This window comes from Seriola lalandi, unplaced genomic scaffold, assembly GCF_002814215.2.
Source record: "Seriola lalandi dorsalis isolate HSWRI2012SDOR001 ecotype SW California unplaced genomic scaffold, Sedor1 jcf7180002054612, whole genome shotgun sequence".
In the NCBI taxonomy this organism is placed as follows: domain Eukaryota; kingdom Metazoa; phylum Chordata; class Actinopteri; order Carangiformes; family Carangidae; genus Seriola; species Seriola lalandi.
The window spans coordinates 127,386-141,604 of record NW_019525165.1 but is presented as its reverse complement, the minus strand read 5'-3'; the positions used below and the strand labels follow the sequence as shown (position 1 = coordinate 141,604).

At 38.7% G+C, this 14,219-nt stretch overlaps 1 protein-coding gene across 1 annotated transcript in view; it reads right to left on the bottom strand.

The window, feature by feature from the left end:
* Positions 1-3,825: 3,825 nt before the first annotated feature.
* Positions 3,826-14,219, bottom strand: part of ptprb (protein tyrosine phosphatase receptor type b) — a 32,781-nt gene continuing 22,387 nt past the window's right edge. Inside the window, exons 24-39 of the mRNA XM_023419881.2 lie at positions 13,818-13,967; positions 13,374-13,513; positions 13,053-13,189; positions 12,821-12,927; positions 12,464-12,569; positions 11,373-11,453; positions 10,365-10,382; positions 10,177-10,258; positions 9,845-9,935; positions 7,854-7,930; positions 7,575-7,709; positions 7,277-7,399; positions 6,998-7,161; positions 6,759-6,894; positions 6,476-6,596; positions 3,826-5,889 (exon numbers count right to left, since the gene is read on the bottom strand). Of these exons, the coding sequence (XP_023275649.1) occupies positions 5,867-5,889; positions 6,476-6,596; positions 6,759-6,894; positions 6,998-7,161; positions 7,277-7,399; positions 7,575-7,709; positions 7,854-7,930; positions 9,845-9,935; positions 10,177-10,258; positions 10,365-10,382; positions 11,373-11,453; positions 12,464-12,569; positions 12,821-12,927; positions 13,053-13,189; positions 13,374-13,513; positions 13,818-13,967 (1,691 nt within the window). The 3' untranslated portion in view covers positions 3,826-5,866. The remainder of the gene's footprint in view (positions 5,890-6,475; positions 6,597-6,758; positions 6,895-6,997; positions 7,162-7,276; positions 7,400-7,574; positions 7,710-7,853; positions 7,931-9,844; positions 9,936-10,176; positions 10,259-10,364; positions 10,383-11,372; positions 11,454-12,463; positions 12,570-12,820; positions 12,928-13,052; positions 13,190-13,373; positions 13,514-13,817; positions 13,968-14,219) is intronic.

Here is a 14,219-nt window from a genome sequence, read left to right as displayed (position 1 = left end):
ATATGCGATACCATAATATGGCGTTTTCTTTGGCATTTTTAGGCCCTAATATACTATTTCATTAGATGCCTTACCATACTATAACGTTTTTATGACCTTTTATGCCTTAATATACTATGTTGTTTTTTTGAAGTTTTATGCCATAGTATACTATGACGTTTTTTCACATTTTCATGCCATATTATACTATGACGTTTTTTCACATTTTCATACCATATTAAACTATGTTGTTTACTTCCTATACATACTATAACGTTTTTATGACCTTTTATGCCTTAATATACTATGTTGTTTTTTCAAATTTTTAGGCCTTACTTTACTATATTGTTTACTTCCTTACCATACTATGACGTTTTTATGACCTTTTATGCCTTAATATACTATGTTGTTTTTTTGAAGTTTTATGCCATAGTATACTATGACGTTTTTTCACATTTTCATGCCATATTATACTATGACGTTTTTTCAAATTTTTAGGCCTTACTTTACTATGTTGTTTACTTCCTTACCATACTATAACGTTTTTATGACCTTTTATGCCTTAATATACTATGTTGTTTTTTTGAAGTTTTATTCCATAGTATACTATGATGTTTTTTCACATTTTCATGCCATATTATACTATGACGTTTTTTGACATTTTTAGGCCTTACTTTACTATATTGTTTACTTCCTTACCATACTATGACGTTTTTATGACCTTTTATGCCTTAATATACTATGTTGTTTTTTTGAAGTTTTATGCCATATATACTATGACGTTTTTTCACATTTTCATGCCATATTATACTATGACGTTTTTTCAAATTTTCATGCCATATTAAACTATGTTGTTTACTTCCTTACCATACTATGACGTTTTTATGTCCTTTTATGCCTTAATATACTATGTTGTTTTTTTGACGTTGTATTCCATAGTATACTATGACGTTTTTTCACATTTTCATGCCATATTATACTATGACGTTTTTTCACATTTTTAAGCCTTACTTTACTATGTTGTTTACTTCCCTACCATAATATGACGTTTTTATGACCTTTTATGCCTTAATATACTATGTTGTTTTTTTGACGTTTTATGCCATAGTATACTATGACGTTTTTTTCACATTTATATGCCATATTATACTATGACATTTTTTGACATTTTCATACCCTATTAAACTATGTTGTTTACTTCCTTACCATACTATAACGTTTTTATGACCTTTTATGCCTTAATATACTATGTTGTTTTTTCAAATTTTTAGGCCTTACTTTACTATATTGTTTACTTCCTTACCATACTATGACGTTTTTATGACCTTTTATGCCTTAATATACTATGTTGTTTTTTTGAAGTTTTATGCCATAGTATACTATGACGTTTTTTCACATTTTCATGCCATATTATACTATGACGTTTTTTGACATTTTCATGCCATAGTATACTATGACGTTTTTTTCACATTTATATGCGATACCATAATATGGCGTTTTCTTTGGCATTTTTAGGCCCTAATATACTGTACTATTTCATTAGATGCCTTACCATACTATAACGTTTTTATGACCATTTTATGCCATACTATACTATGATATTTTTTCACATTTTTAGTCCCTAAACTTTACTACGTTGTTTAATTCCTTACCATACTATTACGTTATCTGGCATTTTTATGCCTAACTGTACTTGGTCTTTTTATGCCTTACCATACAATCACATATTTTTGAACTTGCTATGTTCCCTGCTAAAGTTCATGGATATAGGGAAGCAACAGTGAATAAAATAAGTAAACCACGCAAAACACAAAGATTCAGGGATTTTATTCGTAAATAACAAAAAACTATAACGAAAAGCCTATAGTGGGAAACTCATGGCAAAACTAACACCGCCCCAAAACCAAGATCACACATGACCCCACAACCACAAATTGAGAATGTCAGTAGGCTTCAACACTAAAGACATGAGCAGTTCTCTTTGGGACAACAGTCACACAGCTTGTCAACCGCCGAATGTCCCACTCTCGCCCCGACCACGCCTCCTCTCTCCACCTTCATGCTCCAGCTCCCGACTGAGAAACCAAGGGCAGCCATGTCCAGTCACCAGCTGGAGGGAAAGGGAGCGTAGAGGGGCACGACACCACAGCACATAACAGACTTACTATACTATGACATCTATACGTCTTACAATTATACAGCATTTTTATGACTTATTATACTAACACAATTTAATGACTCACTATACTATAACATTTTTGGCTGGATCACAACAGTGGGCCCGGCACTATAATTGCAAATTTCCCTGATCAGCCTGTGGCCTTTTTGCTACAAGAGTAGGAAGAACAAAACCAGAGAGGACTTTCTCTTGTTCCCTCCCTTCCCTTTCTGTCTTGATGGCCTTTTTAATGTCTGGTGGACTGTGTGTGTGAAAAGTAAGAAAATTAAAAATTGTGAAATGTCAGCCTCTCTAATACCAGAGGCCTTGAAAGGTCAGCTCTGAGATATCCTGCGCCGCCATTAAAAACTCAAACAGACAGACAGAAGTCGTCCAGTATCTCAGGGCAATAATTCACCACTAAGACGTGCAGACTGGAATCGTAATGAGGCTCCTGTTAAAAAAGTTTCACTCTGACGAATTCGACCTAAGGTTGACATCAAGAAAGACGCTTTTCTGTAAAGACAGGGACTCGTAATGTTCTGGTTTAGTGTTGACGTCTATGGAGGACCAGGGAAACGTAATAAAGCATTTCCTTTTTCCTTTTCCTTTTTCGCAGTCTTTGTGAATCCAGTTTAAAATCTGGAGTATTTATTGATGGATTATCAGGTAATTTATAAATTCTTTTCACAATTCCTATTTTTAATGCCTTTCAAAAGCTGAAATTAAGAAAATGCTTTTATTACTTTTCCTGTGACATTCCTGGTCCTCCATAGAGACTGGTGGGAAGGATTGGGACTGAATCTGTTCATGAAGTAGAAAATTACAACACATTTTTCAATTTTAATTTAACATTGAGAAAATAATAATTGATTAAATTGACACATATTCGAGCCTGTTCCTTTTGCATCTAACCACCTCTGTCATCTGCAGTGTGGCTGGTAAACTTTGACGTTCTTCGTATCTTTCATGGAGTTTTTGGGCAACACGTTGAAAACCGTAACCGTCACCGAGGAGCTTGTTTCCCACGACTGCAGTCCACATGTTGGCTTCTCTTTGAGCTCAGTGTCAGGACCGGTCGTCAGAGGGTTTCTAACTTTGCCTCTGTATAAATCTGTGCCAGGACAGTGCGGCGAGGATGAGCCGGATGTTGGGTCCTGTGGGGAACGGGGCTCCGCTCGGCCCCTCAGACTGGGACTCTGATAGCTGCTGTATCTGGGTTACCCAGTTCTGCTCCGGCCTCATTCTGCCCTGAATCAATATGGAAATCAGAAGTTAGAAATTAGATCCACAGATGTGGACTAGAAAAGTAAAGAGAGTGCTGTCTGTTTGTGAGTTATGTAAAAAATATAATCAGCTCTGTAGACGTGAGTGGAGCTGAAAAAATGTATTAGTCAGTTGAAATAAATCAAATTTTCATTTTAGTAAATTTTCTACCAGAAATGTAGAATTTAATGACATATAAAAAATGTGATGTAATAGTATAAAATGTTAATGAGAACTTGAAAAAAGTAGGTATGTAAAAGTTATAAATGTTAGTGTAAATTAATGAATTTTTTTAAACAGTTATAAGAATTTTAATTAGTTATATGAAGTTGTATAAAAGGATATCTAATGTAACATTTGTAAGAGTAAAGTGTAATAAAACTACTGACAATGTTTAAAATGACACACAAAACACAAAAACGTAGTTTGGCAGCTATTTTTTTTAATGATCTTTATATTCCAGTTTACAGAGACAGCAAGTCATAAAAACTTCTTTATACATTCACTCAGGGCTGGGTGATATCGCTTCAATCAATATCATAATATAACAAATATATGTAAAATCATACATTAAAATAATCAAAATGGTTTTATGTCTCACATCAAAACCTTTAATAACTAATTTAATTAGGATTTTCAGTTCAATTTGCCTGGAATCATTAATTTGGACATTAGATTTTTGTAATATTATAATTCTACTACTAATATTAATAATAACGTTTCCACTGAAAGAAAAACAATATTGAATTATTGCCCAGCCCTGTATTTTCAGAAATTCAAAACCAATGATCATTATGTCCTTTAGAAATAAATCAATAAAAACATCTTGTTTGAGCAGAAATCATAAAAAACCTAAAAGAGGGATAAATGTTTGATACTGTTTGAATTTCAAATGTGAACTTTCAATTCTTTTCAAATATATATTTGTAAAAAAATCACATTTCTCAGATATTTTAACAGCAAAGCAAATATTTTTTATCCAAGTTTACAACTGTACTCGTCAATTAGTGATGATTTTAAAAACAGAGTTCCCGCATTATATTCAGACTTCCAGTTTAATTTTCCGTGTTAATTTTAAACAATCTGTGAGCGACTTTATGAAAGTGTGACTAATGTGGTGAATGTTTCAAACTTTACTTTCTTTGATTAAAAGCAGTAGTTACTGTAAGTCTGAACAAAGCAAGTTATAATTGGTTGAAATATCTAAATATTACCCAGCATTAAAATTGTCAACATACAGTATGTATTCATTATCATATAAAAAAAAAGAGTATTACATCAATATTTACATACAGCAATATGTGTAACTTTTTAAATAAACAGCTTATATGGATGAGTGAGTGACAACATACAGTCATAATAAAGGGTATAAAAAATAGATGGCTCTTTCCTTCCCTGTGAACAGTTTGTATTGATGACAGCTGCGGAGCTGTCGCTGCTAACGTCAGATTTGTTTTTAATAATCACTTTAATGCCAACGACCTGAGATTAACCTGTGTTTCCTTTTTAACTGGGGATGGGTTCTGATAACCGGGTTCTGATAGCCGGGTTCTGATAACTGGGTTCTGATAACCGGGTTCTGATAACCGGGTTCTGATAACCGGGTTCTGATAACCGGGTTCTGATAGCCGGGTTCTGATAGCCGGGTTCTGTTTGTTGGTAAAATACCCCGGTATGTTAAACACAGCGGACAACCACTTCCTGATTGGTTGTCCACGGTTTAGGTTTTATAACTGTAGTTTCTATGAATGTCAGTGTGAGGCTTGTCTGGTAATTGATGAATCACATTGAATATAATCAATTATGTTATTAATTTGATTAGAAAAAACTAGATTCTAAATATCAAGTTCTATCTTTATTTATTTATTTATTTATTATCAATAGATTCAGATTGAATATGATGCTACTGAACCCCACCCCCACCTTCAACACTTTAGAAAACCCATTGATCACATTTATCATCATGATTCTAATACGTTTTTTAGGGGAGTAAAATCCGTCTCCATCATTATCTGTTTTAATTTAAGTCACCAACAGGTCAAACAAAGGACAAAACCAACTGTAGAGTATTAGCCAATGAACAAGCTTCCCTGTAATCCCAGTAAACATGTAACGCTCCTTACTGGAGTAACTGATTTGCTGCAGTTCTGTCGGTGTTTAACTCCCAGAAACTCTTCCCACTGCCGCTCTGACAGAGGTCAGGAGGTCGATGTAAAAGAAGTGATACACAGTTAAAAATTGACTTTAAGAACTGGAGAGAAAAATCAGTTTCACTGGTGAAATACTGACGGCATCACATCATATCATCTGTTTCCTTTTACTTTACACATGGCTGATTTTTTCCCTGTTCGCCCGGCGTGTAGTTCACGTTCTCCGATAACGCAGCATCATTTCAATAACGTCAGAGTGAGTCACCGGAGAAAAGTTTCCTCTCTCTCCATCAGATGGACGTCATCGTCGTGTCTAACGTCCGGTGTACATGAAATCTGAGGAGAGACAAAGACACAGGAGTTTTTAAATATGCTGCGGAAAATCAGCCAATCGATCCTAATTCATTGACAAATATTCTCTGGTTTCAGATTATTAACAAAAGATTTGCTGCTCGTTTATTTACAACTGTATGAAAAAGTTTGGGCAACATTTGTTTTCCAATCCTTAATGTTCATGAACTAAAAAGTTCAAATACATTAATATTTAAAGTCATTTTCTTAAATGTCCCGTTTGCTAAAGGAGTCGCATTTATGTCTTTTCACTTCACGACAAACACAGACTTTTACATACAACTGCAACAGTAAAGTTAAAATCATGGAACGATTGGAACAAATAATATTTTCCTCAGCTCCAGATATAAATTTAAACTTAATCTGTACAGATACAAGACACTTGGCTGATTATTAAATCTCAATATATTTGTTTGGTTCCAAGTGAAATGTGTTTTACATCGACAACTGTGGAGGAGCAAAAGCTGCATCGAACATCTGATAAGATTTTCTTTTATCTTATTCTTTGATTAAAATCACAATCTGTTTTTTTATGAGAAAAGGTTCTGACATGTAGATCTCAGTTTCTCACCTCGGCAGTACTCAGGGTTGAAGTTTTCGTAGATCGGGTAAAGAGGGTTCTCCTGTTCACTGCGATGCTTTCTGGCCCTCAGGACGTCCCGGACACACTGGTGCAGGAAGGCATACTGGCACTGTAACACACACACACACACACACACACACACACACACACACACACAGTTAGTCCGGTATTTACTGGGGTGAACGGGTCCGGACCGGTCCAGTTGCTCGCTGTGGTGTGACGCAGTACGTGCATCAGATATCTGAGATCTGCTCAGGGACACTTTGCGTACCTCGGTCTGGACCATGTGCTGGCGGTGCAGGCGGAGGTCGAACACGCAGCCGTACAGGTCGATGGTTCCTTTAGAGTCCAGCTGCTGCAGAACCCGATCCAAGGCGATGAAGGTGCCTGTTCGTCCAACACCAGCACTAAACACACAGAGACGCAGCTGTAAGACTCAAGTCCAACAATAAGAAATCTCAAACTGAAACAAATATATGACGTCGGGTTTGTTCCCGCACTGTGACCGACCTGCAGTGCACCACGGTGGCTCCAGTGCTCGGTGACCGGTCCACGTAGTCCCGGACCGTCCGGACGAACTGGATCAGGGACTGGGTGCTCTCTGGGACTCCGTGGTCGGGCCACACGGTGTAGTGGAAGTGACGCAGCACCCGAGGGTAACTGCGGCTGCTCTCCTGACAGCACACACAATGTAATGATTATTAATGATCACATATAAATGAAAACCAATAATAAGAAGGCGGAGCAGGAGGCGGAGCAGGAGGCGGAGCAGGAGGCGGGAGCAGGTACCGAGGTGATCTTGAACTCTCTGATGGTCCACTCCGGCAGGACGGACTCTGACAGCATCTGAATGACCAGGTCTCCGTAGTACAGAGGTTCTCTGTCCGCGGGCCAGTACTGATCACACTTCACCTGAAACGCACCAGTTACATCTTTAAATAAGGTCAGAGGTCAGAGGTCAGAGGTCAGAGACCACGACCATCCGCAGACAACCTGAAGTAAATCTGGACTCGAGCTGTTGAGAGATTTCACTCCAGACAAAGTTTCGGACGCTCGTCACCATCTTTAGGTTCCTCCACTGACTCACCCGTCCTTTCTCCGTACACTGCGTCACCATGACAACATTGTAAACGCCGTGCTCCCACACCATCCGCCAGAAATCATCCTTGGTGCCGGGCAGCGGTCCCTGGGTGGCGATGTACTCCCTGCGGTAGTTATTCCCCTGCGCGCACACACACACACACAAATACACACACACACACACACACACACACACACACACATACACACACACACACAGACAGAGGGTTTAGTACAGTGTGTTTAAGTGTGTATGTCTTCTACATGTGTAGATGTGTGTACGTACAGGTATGTAGCTGGCGTTGATGTAGTCAGAGCAGGGATCATCCTCCAGGTACGACAGCTTCACTCTGGTGGAATCATCTGTAAAATGAGAAGAGAAATTTATCACAACACAATCTGTCGGTGTTTGAAGTTAAAGAGCTGAAATTACGTTTGATAACCTGTATATTTTTTGCTCCTCCAGTGTAAAGGTGTGTGTCCATGTGTAGTGTGATTATAGATCAGCTCTAGCTTCTATATTAATACTGTGAAAGTATCAAAGCCTCAGTCCACAGAGAAATGCACACAGCCTGTATTCAGAAACTGAGCCTTAAAACCAGCCGTCAGGACTTCTGGAACTTTGTGATGTCACAACAAAGCAGTCACCAAGCCCCGCCCACCTGGACCCACCATCCAAACCTTGCAGGATTTGGTTTCTCTGAGTGTTTTTACCTGAAATCTGCTGTATTTTTATTGGATCAGTCAGAAAACAGTCAGCCAATCAGAAGAGAGGCTCAGAGCCTCCTCTCTTCTGATTGGCTCACCGACCTGTTGTTACTAGAGCTCCAGAGAGAAGCCTGAGAAAGGAGATGTGAAACTACACTGAGATGGTTTTTATATCTTCTGATGGATCAACACTTCAAATAAAACACAGAAGAAGAAAATATTGTAAATAATAATGTAATAAAACATGACAACACTAAAACCCAAAGATCTTCAGTTTACACTGATAAAAAAAAAAGAAAAGCAGCAATTCACATTAAAAAAATACATTAAAGTAAATAAAAAACTGGAGCCGCCATGTTTGACCTTTGTGCTTCATAAATGACTGAAGCAATTAATAAGCCAGTTGTTTTAGCTCCATAATGAACCTTGATTAGTTAAAGCGTCACAGTAAACATGTAGGTAAACCACCGCAGTTAATAATAACACGAGGACGACTTCTTCACTCATCAGCTTCAACGAGGCTTTTATTGTTGTAACTGAGAATATCTGTCAATGTTTGTAAATGTGAAGAGGTTCAGCTGTGACTCACAGACGTGGGAGAAACAATTCATTTTACTATGTGTGTGTGTGTGTGTGTGTGTGTGTGTGTGTGTGTGTGTGTGTGTGTGTGTGTGTGTCCCTCTGACAGTTAATTATAGAGCCTCTGTGGTAAATGTTTCACCTCCAGCACCTTTTTAAATGTGACACTGAAACAAAACTCTAACAATAATACACACAAACACTGATTAACAACATTTTTCACAGCAACAAACTGAATATTGTTGGATTTTGGATTGTTGATCAATCAAAACAAATTGAAATTGAATTATACTTATTACACATTTTTATATAACTTTGCTCTTATGTATTTCTTTTTACATTTTTTGCAATTTTTGTTTAATATTTTTTGACAAAAAAACGGATTAATCAGAAAAAAGTCAGATGAATCGATAATGAGAATAATGTAGCATCATTTTATATGTTTAATATGTAAAGATCTGCAAAAACGCAGTATTATCATTAAGTAACTTAAAGTAGAAGCGTCTCACTCTGCTCTCAGTTATCTGGACAGAACTGCTTTTGATTTATTTATTAAGTAAATAAATAAAAACAACGATTTACAGCTCAAACGTAGAAAAAGAGAAAATAAAAGAGTTTGAGAGAAGAGAAAGTCAAGGTGGAAAAAAAGATATTCATGGATATAATAAATTTGATTTATATTTATTCATGTTTTCATCATCTCGAGCCTCGACCCTGATTCTGCTACATCACTGTCGCCATGGGAACAGGTCCTGTCTTGTTAATTAAAGGTCTTAATCTCATCATCATAACGATTATCATATTGTTTTTTTGTTTTTTTCTGTCACTGACTCGACAGCAGCAGGTTTTCCTCCAAAACTTTTATCATAACATTTGTGTTTTTCTTTGTTCTGTGTTTTATTTTTTGCTGCAGCCATTTAATCCACACACACACACACACACACACACACACACACACACACACACACAGACTTGTGCATTAGTTCTTACATGGCAGGATGTTGTTGTAACGGTTCTTTCCTCGGTTTTCCGGCACCCGGGCGACGTCCATGGTTTGGTTCCGACCCACATCCTTCAGATCCTGAACGAAAACCAGAGGATTCGTTCACAAGCTTCGTTTTCGTCACGTAAATAAGGAACCAATTTTTTATATTAAGCAACTTTAAAAGAAGTTGCTTCAGATTTGAACCAGGTGGATTTAAGACTTCTTAATATGCACCCTGAGATATTCGTATATGTCTTATTTCCCAGAATTCATATTAGATCATACGTTTTCTTGACTTGCTAAATCTGATGTGAAATAATAAAATAATGTTTTTTACCTCAAACTCCTCGGACAGCAGGTAGTTGGAGTCGGCCTGCAGCTTGTTCAGGTGAGACTCAAAGTGACAGGCTTTGATTGGACTGGACAGACAGGTGGATATTAGTCATGAAACAGACACATTTCAAGCTAATATTATTATTATCATCATTATTATTATTTATCTAAGCAGACTGAAGAGACTCTTACCTGGTGACCCGACGATTACTGCAACAGGAAGAAACAGACAACTAGTTATTACATCATCATTACTGTCAGTTAAAATAGTTGTGGCGTTAATTATTAGAGCCAGTTATTACAGTCCACACTTCATGTGATTGTTAATATTTATGAGGTTAATTATTAATGGTAATAACAGGTATAATAAAACAAACTAAATATATTAACCCCTTTATTATTATTGATTACCTGATTATTACTGTATAATAACTGAAATGTAAAATTATTTTTAAAAAAATTATTTTCTATCTCTATTTTGTCAATACTCAGTAACTTCATGTTTCAATCTGATCAAACGTGACATATTCTTCTTTTTTAATGGTCACTGTTACTAGATGTCTGAGAAAAAAAATATCAAAATATTCTTTGTCTGTAAAATTTGTTTTGTGAAGAAGTTCAACCGAGACGTGACGACAGGAAGACTGGCACGGAAAAAAGAAAATGAAAAGTCATATTTCAGTGGCAGCAGCAGCAGCTGAGAGACGGTTTATATCGTCTCATTTCTTCAGTCGTATGGAAATGAAAACTGACTCAGTCTTTTCTGGTTCGTTGCACATTTTTTTGTCAATAATTAATATTGTTTCTGAAACAGGAAATAACAGAGGAGCTTAATGTTGTAACGACAAACTGTAACCTATTACAGATACTTCCACTTTAACTGTCTGTTAATGAGCTGTGTATACAAATATCTGCAGAGAGCACACACACACACACACACACACACACACACACACACACACACACACTGAGTCATTAACAGCAGCTGTGGACTGTGGAGGTGAGTGATGAAGTCATCTGAGAGAGTGAGCACTTTACTGGAAACTAATACCTCACACACTCACATATTGGATGTAGGAGGTATTGGAAACTAATCTCTCACACACTGAAGGGAAATAATTATAGATCAAACACACACACAGACACACACACACACACACACACACACATACACACACACACACACTCTCTCTCTCTTACCTCCTTACGCCCATATATATGCCTGAAGCTGGAACCTCTTTCCACATACTCATCCTCACCAACGGGTTCTCCTGCACAGCCCTGCACACACACACACACACACACACACACACACACACAGCTGCACGTTAACACAACATGTACCTCATCACGTTTCCTCACATTTCATATGTTCACAGCTGTTTTTTTTTTAATGGAGTTCAACAGCTGTTTCCCAGTTCATGGTCTCATCCTTCGGAGGTGGCGTTTAAAGACCGACTGCGTCACAGCGGAGCGACTGGACCGCTCCATATTGAAGTCTCCTTTGAATGCATCCTTTGTTTCCAGGGCAACAACAGGTGGATCCTTCATGGCCCAACCTATCCTAAGATTCATAGCGTGCCGGTAATGAAAGCAAACAACACCAACAGAGAGTCTGAGGATTACACTATTAAATGTAAGACTCCAGACCATCACACCTGAAGTGCAAAGATACCTGAACAATCACATACACTGGGCCGGTGTAAACAGGAAGTAGATTGTCTACTCTCCAGTTGATTAGCTGCAAAAAAGCCTCTGAACGAGGAGAATGTGACTGAACAGCAGCTGCTAGCGAAGACAGCGAGGTCAGTAACACTTGTATTTCGTTCTCCGTGTCGCTTTTATCACTGGTAGTCGAGGCAGATGAGAGCCAATCAGAAGAGGCCGCGGGTGTGATGTCATCGTTTCCAAAAGTCTCAGTTTTTGCACGTCCAGACGACAAAGAAACCCCAGAGTTTTCAAAATAAAACGGGTCCAGCAGAGTTTCTAAAAGTCTCTTTTTTTCGATGCTGAAAACTCAAAAGAGATTCGTTTTAAAAGGAGTAATGTGGGCGGAGCCTAAGTGTTTCAGCTCAGTTCAACGGTACAACTGTTAAAAACAGGCGCCATAAAACTTCAAATCTTTGTGAAACAAAGTTGCATTTTGTCAAGGTTGCTAAGCAACAGGAGCCGAGCTATGCAATGCAACGGTAAAGGCGGGAACAGCTGGTGACTCCTCCGCGGTTACTAAGAGACACGCCTTCGTAGACCAAGCCCATCGTATAAATGTGTGTGTGTTTCTGTGTACTCACACTTTGCGAAGCCGCTGTCTGTAAACCAGCAGAGAGACGACGGCCACCATCATGCCGATCAGAAACATCCCGGCGCTCAAACCCTCCACGACGCCACCTAGAGGCTCTGACACACAACAACACACACGTCACAATCCTTGTTGCCTTTAAATGTCTCCTCGTTTCCTTCACTCCTCGTTTCCTTCACTCTTGTCTTAGGTGGGAGGGACTAATGAAGGTGTGTGTCGTCTGATAAAGAAGGATGGTGTGTTAAAGTAAGAGTGTGTGTGTGTGTGTGTGTGTGTGTGTGTGTGAGAGTGTTTGAGAGTGTGTGTGTGTGTGTGTGTGTGTGTGTGTGTGTGTGCGTGTGGTACTCACCTGCATGTGTCCTGAGCGGTGCGGACAGGAAGGTGTCGGAGAAGAGCGGCTGAGGAAACTCACTGTGGTTCTCGTCAAACAGTCTGGTGAAGGCTCGAACACTGAGCCTGAACACACACACACACACACACACACACACACACACACACACACACACACACACACACAGTCATTATAACTGAAGGGTGTTATATACAGGCTCTCAGCAGGATGTGTGTGTTTGTTTTCGTACCTGTACGATGTTTTGGCTCTCAGTGGTCCGTCACAGAAGCCGCCGTAGCTGTCGCTCAGATAGAGGTCGTCGTCATGGTAATGGTCACAGGTGCCTCCCAGTCGGTCCCCTCCTGCCCCCAGGTTCACCTCCACCACCTGATCAATTATTGATCGATCAATTTGACTCATACAATAAATACAGACACGTAGAAATCATTCTGTTTCTTTCCCTCAGGCTTTTACTTTTCTTCTCTTTCCTTTTTACTAAAAGATTTAGCATTAGCATTAGCATTAGCTTTAGCGCATTAGCTGTTGGAGCAGGAACTGTTGTCGTGTTTACCTGTCCAGCAGAGGTCTCTGTGTCCTGCGGGCAGCGGCTGGAGAAGTACGCCGTCTGATAGGCTCTGACGGAGGAGTTGCTGATGTAGTCGCGGTAGGAGGGCAGAGGGTGGCGCTGCTCCGGCTGCAGGATCTCATTGGCTGTCAGGAGAGGAGCGGGAACGATGAAGATATTTATACACTCAGAGTACGACCTCCTGGTTTATATATTATGTGTGGACATGTAGTGCAAAGATAAGTGTGAGTGTTTTCATTAGCGGTTCCTTCTTTATCTAAAAAAATGCCAGAACTTGTGGAAAATGCTTGTCACCATATTTCTCAAGTGTCTAAACCACAAAATATTCAACTTACTTTCATAGAAGACTGAAGAAAACAGAAAATCTACAAATCTGAGCAACTGAAACCAGAGATCTTTTGCCGTTATTTAAAACGTTCGCGTTCGTACCGTCGGACTCGGCCACGATCACGGCGAAGTATCGCACGGCTCCGTTGGCGTCGCTGAACCAGGAGCAGTTGAAGCGAAACAAGATGGAGGACGACGTCACCTTCGATGACCTCTCGCTGACGCGTACGCTGGCGGGCGGGACCGGAGGACCTGGGAGGAAACATCGGTCACACTGTCAATCAAATAAATAAATTAACAGAAATATGGACAAATGGAAGTCAACATGTCAACAACAGTTTTTTATTTTAATAAATGTTTATTTATCCAAATTTCAAATGTTTGTCTTTTTTGTTAATTGTTAAAAGTCTTTAAAAAAAAAAAAAAAAACATACAGAAGCTCCTCCCACCCAAAAAAAAGCTAAAAATAATCATGATTGGTCAAAGTTGAATAAATAATAATAA